The sequence below is a fragment of the Oryzias latipes genome, chromosome 6 (genome assembly GCF_053564925.1).
Source record: "Oryzias latipes strain Hd-rR chromosome 6, Olatipes_Hd-rR_3.1".
NCBI lineage: Eukaryota > Metazoa > Chordata > Actinopteri > Beloniformes > Adrianichthyidae > Oryzias > Oryzias latipes.
Window position 1 is genome coordinate 6484610 of NC_136242.1, and position 18053 is coordinate 6502662.

Here is an 18053-nt window from a genome sequence, read left to right on the forward strand (position 1 = left end):
AAAAAAATTAATAAATAACAAATTAAGAACATAAAGTGTTTTATTTCCTCACTATGCAACAACATTGTTTTTTTTTTAACAAAACATTTTACTTTATACATGAGAATGTTCCAGACAGGATATTTATTTAATTATTTAATCTAATTGTTTTTATTATTTATGAGTGTGATGTTTCATTTGATCTTTTGTCCATTTTCCACAACCTTGAATAGACTTTTCTGTCTGTCAAAAACCAGAGTTAAGTTAAGTTAAGTTAAATGATGGAAACAAATTCACATTGATGCAGACTCCTTTCTATTTTGCCAACTCCATTTATTTTTCTTTAAATCCAGTAAACCCAATAAATGATATTAATTTTACGGATGGCAACTATCATTAGTTATTAATTATTATTAAGTATTAGGAAGCAGCTGATAGTTTGTCGCGGGTCTGGAATCATAAGCGGTGAGTCTAAGCCCCGCCTCTCTACCTGTTTGTTGTATGCTCCGCGTGCAACGCCCCTCCCCTACCCCCCTCCCGCTGCCCCAGCCTGTTCTGCACAAACAGCGCAACATACGGTCATCGTAGTAACAAGGTGACAGGATGGTCGGCAAACTTAATAATTTTTACGCAGAAACGTTAGTCCTTAGTCTAGGGCGCTCACGTGTCCCCTACAAGATCGCCACTGACTGTGTGCGCTGCCTTGTCTTGTGTGTATGCGCGCGCGGCGCGTGCACGCTTTATGTTCTTAATAACAAATTAAGAACTTTATGTTCTTAATTTGTTATTTATTTATTTTTTTTCGTCCTCAAAAAGTATCGATAAGAGTACCGATAAGAGTACCGGATCGATAAGCAGTATCGATAAGAGTAGTAGTATCGTTAAAACCTTAACGATACCCATCCCTAGTCGTTATTCAGGAATTCTTTTAGCATCGTCCTGCGGGATGAGGAGGATCTTTCTCTGTGAGGCTGATGGCTGATATTAGGGACATTTGCAGCCTCGCTTGAATATCAACCGGTTACAGATGCACTGACAAAAACCTTTGGGTGCACTCCAAAACCAAAATGGCTGCACCCAATGACTGTAGATTATTACTTGGAAAGCAATTCGATTCATGAATCAAGACCAACGATTCAAAGATCAAACTACAATTCTCACTGTTTAACCTAAATATATCTGAATGGTTGCTGTGTGCATGTTTTTTACTCCATGAACAAAAATTACAATATTTTTAAACACCATAGTTTATACATTTTATTTAGAAAAAAAGATCAGAATGAACAAAACAAGACAATTAAAAACACAAAGATTATCACAAAAATAAATATTTGTCCCTCCCTGCGATGTCAATCAAACGTTTTTCTCTCACCTTCTTAACTTCACAGGAAACAGGGATTTCTATACAGGTTTTCTAAGTAAAACTTGTTCATCTATTGATTTTTTTGACTTGTCCTCTATGCAGGATGAAGAATTGCTCTGTTGTGTTTTTTTTTTAGGTGGGTCTTGATGAAGAATTAAACATGTGTCGACCCATCCAGAAGAAAAACTGCTCATCTTTGCGGACAGAACTGAAACCGTATGAAGGCTCTTACAAACACATCACTGCTTGCCCATAACTAAAGTCATGTTCCAGAGTTTTCCTTGCTTATTATTGTTCTAGATGGTTGTCATTCTAGACTTTCCACATTGAGTCTCTAAAGCAGACTAAATATGAGCATCTGATTCAGTTTTTAGCTTTGCATTCTTGCTTTTTAGGCCTATGATGAAGGCTCCTGGTTTGTGTTTATCGCCTCTGAATCTGTTTTGTGACCGCAGCAGTCTGCAGGATGGAGCTGAAACTGTTTGCAGCACTGAAGGTGAAAATCCAGCAGAAGAGGAGGAAGAGGGTAAACCAGTAGAGTCTGGACGGCCAGAAGCAAGAAGGACCTTTTGCGGTCGAAAAGACTTGGCGAGCACCCGGTGAGCTGCAGCTATGACAGGAACTCTTTATCATTATTTCTGCTGCAGAAATGATATCAGGAGCTTTCAGAAATGAAAATCCTCTTCTGCTGGAGATTTCTTTTATATTGGTATTCAGATTTTCCAAAGAGGAATTTCATTTGTAACATGCATCTTCAATCTGATACAGCTTTTTGGAGTGGCTCAACCCCGGACCCTTTAATCCAGATCGAGAAGATTCAGACGAAGTGGTGAGTCTGCTTTCAAAACCTATTAGATGAAAAACAACAAATGAAGCCAATCAAAAAACTAAGATCTGAATAGTATGATACGAGAAGGGTTAACATTAAAAAGACGTTAAAGACCTACCCCAATGAACATTTTTAACATGTTCTTGTGGCATTTTTCTGATGATGGAGGACATAGATAAATAAAATTCAGATTAATGCGTTTCTGAGTATTCAAATCTTGGGAATCAGTAGCAGATGAAACTAATCAGACTGTTTGAAGCATTGAGGTGGCCAGTCTGTCTCAGGGCCATTATCACACACACATGCACTCTCACACTAACACCTAGAGATGATGGGAGGAAGCCGGAAAAAACCCACACACGCACGGGGAGAACATGCAAACCCCACACAGAAAGGCCCCCCATCGGTGACTTGAACCAGGGGCCTTCTTGCTGTGGGGCAAGAGCACTAACCACTGCCCCACCATGCAGCCCATGCGCATACCTGAATGTTTTTTATTTATGGTGATGCTGTTTTTAGCCAAAATCAAAAACCCGTGTCGTTTTTCTAGGACAGACTTTCTTCAGAGCAGCAGGTGTTTAGAAATTCACTGTTGAAGTAAGCCTCAGCTTATTTTCCATGATCCCTTTGTTTACACTCTCGTTGTGCCCAGCTCAAATAAAAGTCATGACAAACAAAAGGGAGACTGGGTAAGGCTGAGCAAAAGTTTAATTTCAACCAGACTAAATTTAGTAAAGAAAAGGGTAGATTAGGCTGCAGCATCATCTGCCAGGTGGGAGAGAGTGACGTCACTAATCCTAGCAGCTTTTATTAATTTGACAAAGGACATTTTCCATTTATCAGCCATGTTGGCAAGTCATCAAAACAGATCCCTTGCTGGCCTTCCCTCTGTGTGTGTTTGGTTGTTTTGACCCTTGTGTCTGGACTTTTCTAGGCCCCCCGCTGTGATCCGTGCCTGAGTGGGGTTCTGGTGCACTCATTCCTCCCCGTAGAAGGGTGCAGTAGTCTGGAAGATGCCCCCATCAATGATTCTCTCCGTCGGGTAAACCTACGTGTGACTGGAGTTGTTTGCAGATTGTTGTTTTGTGACAAACACTCATGTGTAAGTCAAGCATTAATGTGGCTGTTGTTGGGTGGTGTGGCTGATCAACCCTGCGGTTTATTTTTTTTTATTTAAACAGAATCAATCATGAAAAGTAGAACATCAAGATAAAATAAAATAAAGTGCTTCCTTCCTTCATCACCAGCGGGCAAAAAGTCCAGAACAGCTTTTTCCCATTGCATCAGAACAGAGTTCAATCCAGACAGAGATTAGTCTGTTGTGTTGTGTTTGTACCTAGCCTTGTCCACTTTAGTGCCAAGAACACACTGAAAGGTTGAGAGTTCCACACTATATCCCAACAGTATTGTCACTTCCTTTGTTTTTTCAGTCCAGTATTTTTGTATCCCACTACATTTCCACAGCATCTGTGCATATGTACCTATTTCACTGTTACACTTGCAGCAGTAGGGAGAGTCTAAGCCCAGCTTGCTCCTCAGCAGTTGTGTAAAATGGAGTCTGAGTAATAATTTAAATTGTGTTTCTCTGTGTGAGTTTGAAGTTAGGAGTTTTAGCGTGTTCTCTATCAGATTGGTCGACTCATTGTCACTTATTTCTTCTCTGCAGTCAGTCTGCCACTGTCTTTTGAGGTAATCTGTAGCATAGGTAATGTTTGAAGAAAGCTTTTTACAAATGTGGTAGATAAATCTTTTTAGGTTGGGGTTGTGTAAGAATGCGTTCTAAGGGGTGTGTGTTGTTCTGTGTTTGTAATGTCTGATCTGCAAGTACTGAATAAAGTTGGACGGGGCAGAGAATATCTCTTTTTTTAAGGCTTCGAAGGATTCCAGTTTATTCCCACTATAGAGTTTGGGAAGCTGGTCCAAGCCCTTTTCATGCCAGAGTTTGAAGGCAATTTCGTGACATGATGGGATAAAATTTGGGTTCCTATATGTGGGGCTAATATAGAAAAGTGTTTTTTTAGTTTAAAGAAAAGGAACATTTGCACCATGTATTCAAAGTGTTAGAGACAAAGTTATTTTGTACTTCTAATTTAACCTTATTGTAACATATAAAAGGACAATATTTTAAAATTAGAATTCCACACTTGCTAGTTTCCATATCGATCCATGTATTTGAGACAGTAGGATTCACCCACTCATGTATATATTGCATTTGTGCAGCCCAGTAGTAGAAGCGGAACCTCTCTTTAATTTGCTCAGTTTCATTCTTACTTTCTTCCCCTGCCAAAGAGAGTGCGTAAATATATTATCTAAATCCAAGAGCCAGCTATTTGGAATTGTGTTTGGAAGCATCTGTAATGGATACATAAGTCTAGGGAGTATATTCATTTTGAGCACACAGCAAACTCTATCAAGTGGTTGGGTAAGTGTGGGATGGTGCTGCCTGTTCTGACTAGATACAATAAGACATCATTGGCATATAATGAGATTTTATGTTCTGTATCATCGATGAGGAGCCCCTTTGTAGTCGAGGAAGTTCTTATGTGCTCTGCAAAGGGTTCTATAGCCAGCACAAACAAGAGGGCTCAGGGGACATCCCTGCCATGTTCCAGGTTCTAAAGAGAAAACGTTAGAACAAAGAGAATTGGTAATAACAGCTGCTTTAGGTGAAGAATACAATAGCTTCACCCAGTCTTCAAAGTTGGTGCCCAATTTAAACACATCCATGGTCTGAAAGAGATATGACCATTCAACTCTGTCGAATGCTTTCAAAGTGTCCAAAGACATAAGTAAGCCCTTCATTTTTTTTATCTTAAGCTTGCTGTGTAGAACATTGACATCTACATTAGCTGTGTTTACATGGACAAAAGTACCGTAAATTCCGGACTACAAAGCGCACCCGATTACAAGCCGCACCCACCCATTTTCACGTGTTTAATTACTTTTATACATACACAAGCCGCGTCAGAGTACAAGCCGCGCATTTGTTAGGCGACATTGTCATCCTGACAGATCACGTCCTGAATCCCAGAGTGAGTGCAATTAATTAGCACACTGTGGGTGGAGTCAGCTTTGCCTCAAGCTCATGTATTTGAATATGTCAACATCTGTCAAACAGCACGCACCTCTATTCTGTTCACAAGTTCCTCAGTTATGGTGTTTTTATTTCTTTTTTTTTTTTTTTTACTTATTGACAATCTAGGTATCATTCATAAAATTACAAACTATAACCATATAATCAACATTACATCCCTCAGCTATGATGAGGAAATTTACATCCGCGATTCCCCATTTCCCATGAGTCATAGGGGCTAAAGGCGGGGCCAACGCCCGGCTCGCCATACTGTTGTGCGTGTTTAAGAATGAGCAAGTATCAGCAGTGCATGGAGGGGTGAACGGGAAAAGCTCTCCTTCCGCTTGTGTCACGGCAGCGTTATGGGAGTAACAGGGCTGGTTAAAAAAACACACCAGTAAAATAAAGCAGCGGCGACTGAAAAGCGCGCGCCTCAGTGCGGCGCGTGCGTCAGAAGTCAGAAGCCTCTGCGCTCCGTGGATGCCTCTGCGCTCCGCGCTCGCCCCGCGCGCTCTTTGTCTCCCCTTCCTATCTACTCCGACACCTCTGGCCAGTGCGGCTTCAAGGAGGAGCACTTCGTCCCCATTGCGCCGGTGGAAGGAGCAAATCGTGTCTGTGCAAAGCAATCGGACTTAATACTGTACGTTTTGTGGATGAGGGGCAGATGCGTTGTTACGTGTGGGAGCCTTCAGACTGCCATCGGCCCCGCAGCTCTATAAGAGCAGCAGGAGAAGATGTCTCCAGCTCACACGGAGGCTGTGAGCTTTTCAAAGCAAAATTCCGCTCAGTCCTTAAAAACCGTAAAAACCATCACGTCGATTTGTGTTTCCAGTCGTGTCCCGACAAAATAAAGGCTGATGTTATTCCCACATATTTACGTGCAGCCAGCCGAGTCACTATTACTCAGAGGTAAATTCACTCCATGCGCTGTTCTCTCCGTCACGCAGCTGACCGGCTTTTCCAAACCCGTTGGTGATGGTGGATTTTTTAACGCTGCTTTTAACGATTGCTTTTAACTTGAAAGCTGCATCATACTGTAATGGCGATCACGTGCACGTTGGGTCTAATGGCACCAAAGGATTCTGGGATGCGGCTGGGCATGCGTGTTTCGTTTTGTTGAACCATGACTGAAGTGTCTAAGACCTGAAGTCAAGTCCATGCTGTTTGGCTGCTAAGAGGTGTGTTGAAAAATAAATGCCTTGTGTTTGGTGTTAGAGAATTCAAACCATTCACTGAGTCCGAAAGTACGTACATGGCGGTCGTCAATTAAATCCATAAATTAGCCGCGTCACTGAATAAGCCGCAAGGCTGTAAGCGCAGGAAAAAAGTAGCGGCTTATAGTCCGGAAATTACGGTAATCGGAAAGAACGCCTGATCGGAAGAAAAATGCGTCACGTAAACACGCTGTTCGGAATAGTCTGCCCCGATCAGACTCGTTCGGATAAAAATTTCCTTCCGATCAAAATTTCTTTCCGATCAAGATAGGTGGGTTACGCTGATTGTTGATCTGATCGTTGTTCATGTAAACGGTTCATTCCGATCGTGTGTCACCACATGCTCTGGTTTATAGTCATGCATAGACGGTGTTTCGCTCCAGAGAAAGCTTTGGAGCTCAAATAGGACCGACCGGCTGCTCTGCGGACGCCCGGTGCGAAGCGCTGCTCTGCCCTCGCCCCGCTGGCTCTTCGCCTCTCCCCTCTCTTACACCCCTTATAAGGGGGGTGCGGGGGAGGAGCCCTTCGTGCCCCGTGACGTCTGGACCCTGGGTGGTCCGGGCTCGGGTGTTGGTGGACCGAGCGAACTGTGTCTTTGAGCAGAGCAGCCGGATTTATCAATGTGTGTTTGGGGGGAGTGGAGGCTGCCGGACTGTGTGTCCGGGCAGAGCTCGGACTTCCAGCTCACACAGCAGCTTTGGGGCGGTGTGTGAGCTGTTCAAAGCAGAAATGCCGCTCAGTCCTTAGAAACCGTTCAAATAATCACGTGGATTTGTGTTTCCAGTCATGTCCAGACTAAATAAAGGCTGATGTTATTCCAACATATTTACATGCAGCCAGGATGAAGATTTCGGCATTTCCCGCATGGATTTTATGTTCATCAAAGGCTAATGTTGTTAGCGCGTGTTAGCCTCTCCTAACACTGGCTTCTTCCAGCTCCGTTCTTCCACAAAAAAAGCACTGACCACACGGATTAAAAAATAAATGAGCGACCAGGCGCTTCATAATATTCATAACATTAATAAAAGCACGTTTAGATGATCATCTCGTATATTAACGAGCTGCTGCATAAATGTATATATGGCAACCCAGTTTGTTTACAACGGGACTCATTTCCTCTTCCGGTATTTTCAACACTACTGCGCATGCCCAAATAATTTATTCCGACCGAAAGCGTGACCATGTGAACGTTTGTTCTAATCGGAAAGTTTTTCTGATCCCATGTGCACGGGTGAATTTTAATCCGACCATTGATCCGATCGAGATATTTTGCGCATGTAACCGCGGCTGGGCCCTCAGGGTCTTTTCCTTTCTTTAGGATCAGACAGATATTCGCCTGTGTCATTGTTTCTGGCAAGCGATGGGCTGTGTTGAATTATACATTCTGAGCAGATAGGGAACGATCCTATCCTTAAAAGCTTTGAACTATTCCACAGGGAATCCATCTGGACCAGGAGATTTTCCACTGTGAATCAGTGAGATTGCCTTCAGAATTTATTTTTTTCAATAGGTCTAGCTAGGATCTCCTGTTGCTCTTCTGATAATGTTGGCAGTTTAATTTATGAAAATTATGTATCCAGGGGGGGTATTCCAGAAGGCAGGTTTAAACTACCCTGATTTTAACCCTGAATCTGGCTGAAGTCCGCCTGAACTTGCTTACTCTGGGTATGTGTTAGCGTAATAACGCCCGACTTGGTAACCCTGGGTTAATGCACTTGCACAGCAAGTACATAAAGACATTCTCAATGGATCACAGATTTCCAGAGTCACCATGGAAACGCAAGGAGAGAAAAAAGAGAGCGCTATACTTTTGAGACGGAGTCTGAGATTTTAATGACGGTGTATGAAGATTATACGTCCATCAAAAAAGTAACACGGCTGCATCATCAAAAGAAAGAGTTTCTGCTTTGAGAAAAAGAACAGAAAAAGTAAACGCAAGAGTTTCTGATCTTATTTCTATTTTCCTTGTGACACGTATATATAAATTATCCAACTTAAATGAATTACTTCTATTGATAACAGGTAATTGAGTTAAATGTATTCAACCTAATTTCTTACGTCTATAAAACTTAATTTGTGTTTATACAACTAAAATTTACATATTTATCTAAATGTCATTTTATTCCAATTTAATTAAATGTTTTTCCATCTTCATTTATTTTACTTCTTGAACTCTCACGTCTAAGTTTAAGCCTGCAGATTTTCTCATTTTTATAACAATAAAATGAAAGAAACAATATGGATTTGCAGCATTAAACAGATTACAATTTCTCCAACTTTAGCATTACGCCGCTACACACTAGTGGTGCTAAATCATCCTCATCTCCCTCTCACTCATGGTGCAGAAATAATTAAACATAACAGGACAAATAACTCGGCAAAACACAGTAAAACAGCTAAAAAACTAAACACATTTGGTCAAAAACCCAAATCCGTCCAGACAGGCAAAGGGAATGGTATCCCACAATTCCTTGCTGTGCCGATCTAACAGCAGCACCAAAGTTACACCTACTTAATTGAATTAATTTGAACAAAAGTAAAATAAATAACTACGATTATAAATAATTACAACTATAACTGAATAATTACGTGTTATTTTCAAGCTGACTTATATAAAAAAAACGATTTAGCTTAACTGAAGCAAATAATTAAGTTAGATCAAAGTAAAAAAGTTTATTTTTCCAACATCCATATGTGGTCTTATCACCCTCTCATGGTGGAAAAAGTATTATCTGAGCTTCTTCATCCACTAAATCATCCTTCAAATGGACACGCCATGCTGCTTCACCTCTCTGAAAACAAACTAACCTTTAACTAAACCTGCTCCAGACCAGGTTATGTTCAGAGAATGAGTTGCTATGGCAACTTGACATACCCTGAAACATACCTCCATTCTAGGAACTGAAAGCTGAGGTTATTCACTTCCTTAACCTCAAACTTACCGTGGTAACTAACCTGCTTTCTGGAATACCCCCCAGGTGATCCCTTAGTGCTTCAATCTGATCTGTAAAGAGACTCGTAAAAGTAGACAAATACAGAGCTAGTACTGTTCCTGTCATAGTGTCTTGCTCCTTTAGAGTCTTTGATTGTTCCTATGGTGTTTTGAGTGTCTTTCTGATTAAGTATACGTGCTAAATGTTTACTGGGTTTGTTGCCGTACCCATTTAAACGCTGTTTTTGAGAAAGAGAATTAAGAAGGGAAAAGAACAGTCAGATGTGAAATACCGTGGCTGTTTATACTGCGGTCCATTATGTGCTGTCTTTCTGCACTGCCATGGTGAACTTCTGTGCCTCAGCTGGGGACTTGAAGACATGGACCTTCTCTTTATGGTTAACTCGCAACACCGCTGGGAAAAGCATCCTGTAGGGAATCCCCAGTGAACGCGGGGTTTTCTTCACCTCTGTGAAATCACGCCTTTTCTTCTCCAGCGCCGGTGAAAAATCCTCAAAGAGGTGGATTTGGCTCCCAGAGAGCGAGATCCCCCCTGGATTCCAGGCGCTCTGCATGATGAGCTGTTCATCCTCATAGTGATGGAGGTGGATATAAACCGCTCTCGGTCTAGCGGCGGCGGGTCGGAGTTGGCCCGGCCTTCGGTGACATCTGTCCCCTTTAATCCGATCTTTTTTCACCTTCATATTCAAAACTTTAGGTATCCATGTTTCGAAAAACTCTTTAGGGTTATCCCCCTCGGTGCGCTCCGGCAGATTAATGATCTTTATGTTGTTGCGCCGGGACCTGTTTTCCTGATCCTCCTGCCAGGTGAGGGCTTCGTTCATTCGGGTTTCTGTGCCCTCGAGTCTCGCCAACAGTTGAGTGGCGGAGTCCTCTGTGTCGGAGATTCTTTGCTCCACATTTTCCATTCCTCTCTCCAAGACCTTCACGTTTTCACACACAGCACTAACCGATTTGATAATCTGGTCTGGCTTAGTATCCATGCTTGCGCTGAGTTTAGCATACAGCCCGTCACTTATCTTCATCACAATGCCCTCAGTGTTGCTCTCTGCCATTTTGTCCAGGCCCTGGTCCTCTGCCTCCGCCTCCGTTTTTCGAGGTTTCTGGCGTAAGACTGGTTTATTTTCTGGCGTCTTGGCCAAAATGTCCCGCAGAGACATCACAGTCCTGGAAAGACCTTTTCTGCCACAACTCACTATCTCGAGTCCAAAAAATGTTCTTTAGTTCAGGGAGCTCCGTTCACTTCACATCACGTGACCTCCCCAACCCTCAGTTTTTGAACTTTTATCTGTCTTATGTAATGTTAATGTTTGTTACAAATGGGAGCCAGTAAAGTTCCTGTGGGTAGAGGTAATGTGGTGGTTGAAGGGTTTTGGTGATGAGTGACTGAGTTCACAACAGTTTAACAAGTTTTTAGAATTTTCTGAGGGAGACCGAGGAGAGGTGTCAAACTCAGATCTGTTTGGCCGATAAGGAGCTTCAATGGCAGGTTGGTTGGAAAACATGTTGGACTCAGAGCCTCGAGGGCTGGAGTTTGAAACCCCTAAAAAATGCTTTCCTCCACTTCAGAATCCACTGGAATTAAGTTAATTTGGTTGTCTGAAGAATGTAAACAGTGGAAATACAACTTTAGTGTTAAAAAGTTAATAAAAGAGAAAAGGAAAGAAAAATAATGAAATAAGATATTTTGTTATACAAGTAAATTCTTTGTGCGTCTATTTTTGTTTATATTAAACAGAATAATGTATTGTACAAATAACTTAATAGACATAATACGCTACATTTTGAAACTCATCTGTAGTTCATTCAAGTTTAACACACTGAGCTTTACACAACTAAAGCTAATAGGACAGTGACGATTGCTGTCAGAAGTAGTTCTGGTATGAAAAAATATTTTTACTTTGTTTTTGCAAAAAATAAAAGGACAGTGAAAAAGGTAATAACGCTGTTACCATCATCTGCCCAAAAGTTCATCTTGATGCAGTTTGACAGTAGGATGCTTTTTTTTTAAATGACCAAACTTGGGAGTTGAGCTCTGAGGCCTAATCGCGTCTCATTACTCGTCACTCTGAACGCTTTCTCGTCACTGGATCCCACATGGATCCTGTTTTTGAAAGCCTGGCATCAACAGCAGCCGTGTTCTTTGGTGTGTCAGCTTCATTGTTGATACCTTTGAAGAAAAACTATGGTTCATCGTCCGACTGGGTCTCATAGCGTCTGCTTGTGTTCAGGTGCTGCTAAAGAAACGCTACTGCAGCCTGTCGGCAGCTGACTGCTACAGCTGGCCTGCTGTGGCCCAGGGGAATAGCACTGTGATCATCTCCCATAGCTCTGACCAGCCACTCAGTTTCCTCGCCCCCCTCCTAAGCCACGTCCTGCAGAACTCTTTGTACACCGCCCGCATGTCAAGCTCAGGGGTGAGTCATAAGAATGAAAAGATGTCCAAAAGTATATTTTTGTTCCAGTAGTACACCCTTCACTGATGCGAGCCATCAGTCCTGATCTAATCCTGCTAATGGGTCTCCGTCCAGCCCATGGGACTGCTGCTCTGTCCCGGCTGGGAGAGGGTCCAGATGGTGTTCAGTATGCTGGAAGAGACAAGGGTTTCTGAAAGCCTTCGTCCGGCTACCGCCCTGCTGGGGGTGGGCAAAGATGAAGCCAAAAATTTTAAACTTCCCAAAAACTGTAAGCAGCCAAGGATCTATAGTGCTCAGTAGACCCGTTCTCATCCTCTTGCTTAACTTTTTGTCCATCATGTTGTTGTCCACCAGGCCGTATGTTGGTGACCACGCCGTTCACAGCAGTACGTCTGCTGTCCTGCCACTGCCGCCTCTTCCAGCGGCTATACCACTTGGTGCTTGACGAGGCCGATCAGCTCTTCGCTCGTGCTCCTGATCAGGTACGGGCTGTTTACGATAACACTATATGACTGAATTCAAACCCACAAACATCCCTATTACTGGGCAGACGCTTCACCACAGAGACGCTGAGAAACAACTTTCAATACATCCATATTTCCAGTAGAAGTCCTGGTTTTTGTCCGTCAAATAAAGCTTTCTGTTTTCTTTTACAATCAAAGGCTGTTTTATTTTTTCCTTTCTGCGTTTATCTCAAAGAAACTTTCCATAAACCTTTGTTTTTTTGTACACTTTTTAAAAATCCTTTTTGCTTTTTGGGATTTCAGCTCAGCAGTAACATATTACTGAACAGGCTCTTTAGAAGATAGTGGATGTAGGTAAGACCTGACCAAGACAACCATCTAGACTCGCGTTTTCCAACATTCCTGCACCATGGTATACTTTTTGCTTGACAAAAATCACCAGCAACTGAAAGTGAACAAAAAGAGAACCTCTGCAGTCTGTACCAGTCCCTCCAGGATCTGGGGTGCATTTCTGCTTGAAGCTTGAAGTTGTTTTTCCTAAAAGTTGACATAGTTTTCAATGATAATTTTAAAGCCGTTATTTCCTCCAGTTTATTAAAACAAAATTGTATGCAACTTCACACAAAAAACAAGTAAAAACCATAATTAATTTTTTTTAACTCTGATTTATTTATTAAAGTGTTTGTCATGTTTGTGCAGAAGCAACTGTATAATTTTTATATATATACTGTATACAATTTTTATGGAAAAAGGACCATTATATTTAATTTTCTAAGTTAAAGTGTGTCTATGAAGACTCTCATTCATCCAGGTTGGTTCCATTGTAGTAGGTTTAGGGGATGTCATCTGGACTTGGTTTTAAAGTTGGAAGACGTTTTGAAACCTAAACAAACCAAACCAGTTCCACCTGAGTCGTTAACCGCTGAAAGAGAGGACCAATGTGGAGAGCGAGTCACTCACTCCCCAACCCCCAGCTGAGGACAAAGGACTATTAACGACCCGAAACCACATAGGCTAAGTGGACAACACCTCCAGTTTCAGGTCTGACTCCTCCCCCATGAGCGCATATATACCAGCTCTTAGACCAGCTATTTCAGAATTGACAAAGCCTCTTGGATAAGAGGTGAAACGTCTTCCAACTTTAAAACCAAGTCCAGATGACATCCCCTAAACCTACTACAATAAGTTAAAGTGTAACTATTGAAAAACAGTTAACATGCTGAGGTTCCATATTTGTTTCTGTCCAAATCAATCAAATTAACTTTTAATGAGAATGTTTTATTTTTTGGGGTTAATACAATTTTGTTTTAGGTAAATGTGTCTGGCCACCTAACCTTATTTTTCTTCTTTCATTTTTTTGAGCTCAACTTAATTTTTTTTCAAATGTGCTTAAAGTCTCAATTTAATAATAATAATAATGGATTAGATTTATCTGCACTTTTTCTTGGTGCTCAAAGTTCTTCTGGTGTGTCCATCGTTCATCCATACTTGGTGATATAGCCAATGCTGCCCTGGGGCAGACTGACAGAGGCGTTGGATGCCCGTTTGCCCCTACTCTGAACATCAGCAGGACATTCATGCACATTCACACACCAGTGGAGACACACTGGAGACAGGAAGGGGGAAATGTGTTGCCCAATGACCGCTTGCTGGGGGGACCGGGGATCAAACAGATGACCCTTCGGTCATTGGGCGACCACCTGAGCCACTGCCGCCCGAATTTGTCCTTCAATCCAGTCATTATTAGAAACCAGCTATTAAGTTAGAAAGATGACTCTGCTCAAACTCTGGAATCTCTTGCTCTGTATATTTCCTTGGTGCTTCAAGACAAACCTAGAAGGAAAATTAAACTGTTTTCCTCTGTGTTCATCAAAAAATGTGACTGTTGTGCTTCATGACAGGTAACTGCGGCACGAGAGCCGTCACATTAACCCAATGATCCTCAATGGGAGATGTAGTGATGGTGGCACCGACACTGACAGACCAACATTCAGAGCTTCTTTATTTTATGCTCTTTACACGGTCGGACACCGGATCGGTTTGTGTTATTTTTGTGACAGCACGAGACAGTTTTTTGTTGTTTCAAACACAAAATGAAAAATAAAGACAAAAGCTACAGATAGACAAATAAAACAATGTGCTTGAAAAGGAGTGGGTCGAAGATAAATCTTGTATTTTATCCCACCTCCATTTTACGACACCTTATATTGTTCATATATGAGTTTACAGCTTTCCATTGGTAAAACATTCACCTATGCTAACAGGACATTTGCTCATTCATTCTTATTGATCATTTTCAGCCATGTAAAGTTCCATTTTGGAGTTTTTTTAAATCCATGTAAACATTTGCTTTGTTTTAAACCCCTTGCGTTGTGTTCCAGTGAATAAAAGACCACACTTGGATGTAGTCAATTTAATCCTGGTTAACAGAAAACCAAAATTAACAATGCTGTCCAGAATTTCTTCCGTATTTTTCCCCCTTAACAATTGAAAAATGCACAAAAAAAAAAAAAAGTTTACTTAAACATCAATGAAAAATGGCTTGAACCATCTCTGTCCTTGAACATTTGTTGTATGTGTACTGGAAGTTGTTTCTGGCTTTAAGCATCATGAGTGCTGTTTTAGGTTGAACTATTTCCCATTATTTCAACGAAGCCGACTTTAAAACAGTGCATTCATTTGGGCCCCATCATCCACACCATGATCTATTCCAACAGCTTAACTACGTCCTATTGGTTAGATCAGGGGTCGTAGCGTTTAGGACAGGAAGTGCCAGTTCAAACAACAACCGTCCATCATCAACTATATTGTAAACTCTAATACAAAGAAATTCTAAAACTTTTCCAATAGATGTGAAATGTTGTTGAATTCACAAAAAGCAGGTCAAACATCTTTTTAAACATATGTTGGCATCAACTCAAAAAAGTGCTTTCAGAACAACATTTCTCAAGTAAAAACGGCTAAAGTTGAAATAGTATTGCAGCTTTATGAGACAAGTACAAGACAAGTACTACGTTTGTGGTATCAGACCTACAGCATTGGGTTTGGTCAGAACAAAATACCATCAATATTTCTAAGAATTCCACAACCATTAACATGAAAAATATGCAAAAAAAATTGGATTATTCATTTTTTTGTTCAATTATGAGACAGAACCTGGGTAAGTTCATGCGAGTTCATTGTGTGATGGAGCTTTTATTGTAGGTAAATTTAAATCATTTTACATTTTTGTTCATTTTACCTTTTTTGTTTATCCCACATTGGGGAAATTGTTCGCCGCATTTTTGAAAGCTGAAGGCCTCTTGTGTTGGACATATTTTACTTTTACAACAGGGGTTATGAATCTTCTGACAAACCAGAGGTATGTCTGAATAAACCCCTTTTATAATCGAGGCCAAAATTTATTCATTTTAATTGTTTTTGAAATTCTTTTGTTTTGGACCAGACGGAAAAGGAAAGAAGGGGAGAAGAGAGAGGGATGTTAGAGAGGGGGGGGGGGGATAGGAGGGTGATTATTGGGGGGGGGGGGGGGGGGGGGGTAAAACCATGAAGCAGCTTAGAGCAACAAGCTGCTGGGTGTTTATCATTACGGTAAGGTACAGATGTAATACAAATCTCAAAGGGCGGGGCCTGTCCACACACACACTCAAATGTTACAAACACAGCTGTTAGCTGCAAAAATGTCCACAAGTCAACATGTACGCAATACAGATAGTGTTCACACATGCACACTTGTGCACCAACTAGTGTGAAATATTTCGTTCAATCACATTACACACATTTTTCATAATTGGACAGCATCATGATTTTTCTGTTCCACCCCAGTAAATGGAGTGGTGATCAGCTGTAGTTTGCATTTGAAAACATCTCCACATTTCATGTTGACAATTGGCAGAACAGAAAAAAAAACATGCCTGGTTATTATTCAATAAACTGCTGCTGATAACAAAACCAAAAAACATGGAAAAGTGGAAGTTTTTATAGCAATAGGTGGGCGGGGTCACAGTAACAGCGCTGCATGATTGGACCGTTTTAAACCTTTTGAATAAACCAAAAGATCATTGAGGAGGGATGATCACTCAAACCCAATTTTTGTTTTTAATCTGAAAGATGCAAACAGAAAACAGATTAAATTATTATTGTTCACCGCGGCGTGCAACTGTCTTTCCCTCCGCCTGCAACCCCTGCCATGGATGCAGACCCCTGGATTAAATTGACAAGGTCCAGCCTCCATGAATGATTGGCGGAAACAGTTTAAGGGGTCTGACTTTCTCCAAAACAAGAGCTGTTGGCCAAAAGTGCTGCAAAATGGGGGTACAGCCGTTTTTATTTTAAATGTCTTTTATAATCTTTTATATTCCTAACCAGTCAGTGTGACACCTGATCCAGTTTGCATGAATACAGAGTTAATATCCTGGTGATAGTAAATGTTTTTTAGACTAATTTGGTCAAATTGAACACCTGAGCATCTTGCAAAACACATTGGTTGAAAAACACTGATGTAGACATCAAGAGATGGTCAAGAGAGATTGGAGAAGAGAATCTAGAACCTTAACTAAAAGCATCCATCAGAATCAGATAATGCAAAAAAGAATCTATGGTTGGTATAACTGTAGCAAATTACTACTTTTAAGGAAAAGAAAGTTCTAGTCACTCATCATTTAATAAAAATCGATTGATAAGACAAATCAATATCTAATTAGTTAATCATCTTCATCCCTTGTCCCTCCCTTATAGTGTAGCATGAAGTCTAGTGTTAACGTGTATATAAGTGCGTTTCTAGACCTATGAGGTCAGATGTTTGAGGTGTACATCATCAGTTTTTCTGACACACAGCATTAGCAGCACAAACACCTGATGTCTGACAAATATGCTTTTCTGCCAGATGACAACCATCTTGCAGCACTTCCACAAAGTGACTACCGGTGAGGAGAAAGCCCTTTTTCCCCAGCAGCTGGTTTGCGTGGCTAAAAGGTGGAGCCCCCACATGGAGGCTATGGTGGCTGCTTACATGCCGTACCCCAGCATCGTCATAACCATCCCTGAAGAAGCTGGTCTCTATGGAAACGTTCAACAGGTCAGGCAGTTCTGTGGTCATTGTCATTATCAGCTGATAAAATGACTCTAAATCCAGACCCATTCACACTAGTGAGTGAAGGTTTGATGATGCAATTCAACTGAATTCATGTCAGTTTTTATTTCAGTTACACTCTTAGCGAAGGACAAAGGATTTTAAAATGTACATACAAGTTCACCAGCTCTCTGAGGGACCTGACCTGATTATTGCTTTTGTTCTTACTGCAGCTCATCCTCATGACTGTGGAGAGCATGAAGATCCAAGCGCTGTTGGGGGTTTTGGACTTCAGCCCCCTCAGCTGCCAGAAGACTTTGATCATAGCAAACTCTGCTCAGGATGTAGAATACATTTATGAGGTAATACAGCCTCCCTCATAGACATGATGGACAGCACAGGGAATCGACATGTTTGGGGTTCTCCAGGGCTGTGGGTTTTTCTGGCATTGCACTGCAGGAGGCGCTATGGCTTTAACAACTCTGGGGAAGAGGCTGTTCCTCAGTCTGCTTGTTTCAAACCTGATGCACCTGCACCTTCTTCCTGGTACAGGTGGTAGGGATCTTTAGCTATACGCTGAACCTTTTTCTGGATTCTTGTGGTATATATTGGGTCCAGATCCAGTAGTCAACATTCCACCATGCTGTCCTCACCACTTGGGCCAGGTCGCTCCTTTTCTGGGTTGTGGAG

At 41.4% G+C, this 18053-nt stretch overlaps 1 protein-coding gene across 2 annotated transcripts in view; it reads left to right on the forward strand.

Annotated features, from left to right (window-relative positions):
- tdrd12 (tudor domain containing 12) overlaps positions 1–18053 on the forward strand; it is an 81114-nt gene that overhangs the window by 41149 nt on the left and 21912 nt on the right. The window contains exons 13-21 of one of the 2 annotated variants that reach the window (XM_004086241.5): positions 1479–1558; positions 1798–1941; positions 2111–2171; positions 3106–3213; positions 11643–11828; positions 11943–12096; positions 12183–12310; positions 17178–17369; positions 17597–17725. In XM_004086241.5, coding sequence (XP_004086289.2) covers positions 1479–1558; positions 1798–1941; positions 2111–2171; positions 3106–3213; positions 11643–11828; positions 11943–12096; positions 12183–12310; positions 17178–17369; positions 17597–17725 — 1182 coding nt within the window. The remainder of the gene's footprint in view (positions 1–1478; positions 1559–1797; positions 1942–2110; positions 2172–3105; positions 3214–11642; positions 11829–11942; positions 12097–12182; positions 12311–17177; positions 17370–17596; positions 17726–18053) is intronic. The other variant, XM_023955529.2, reaches the window with a different exon arrangement.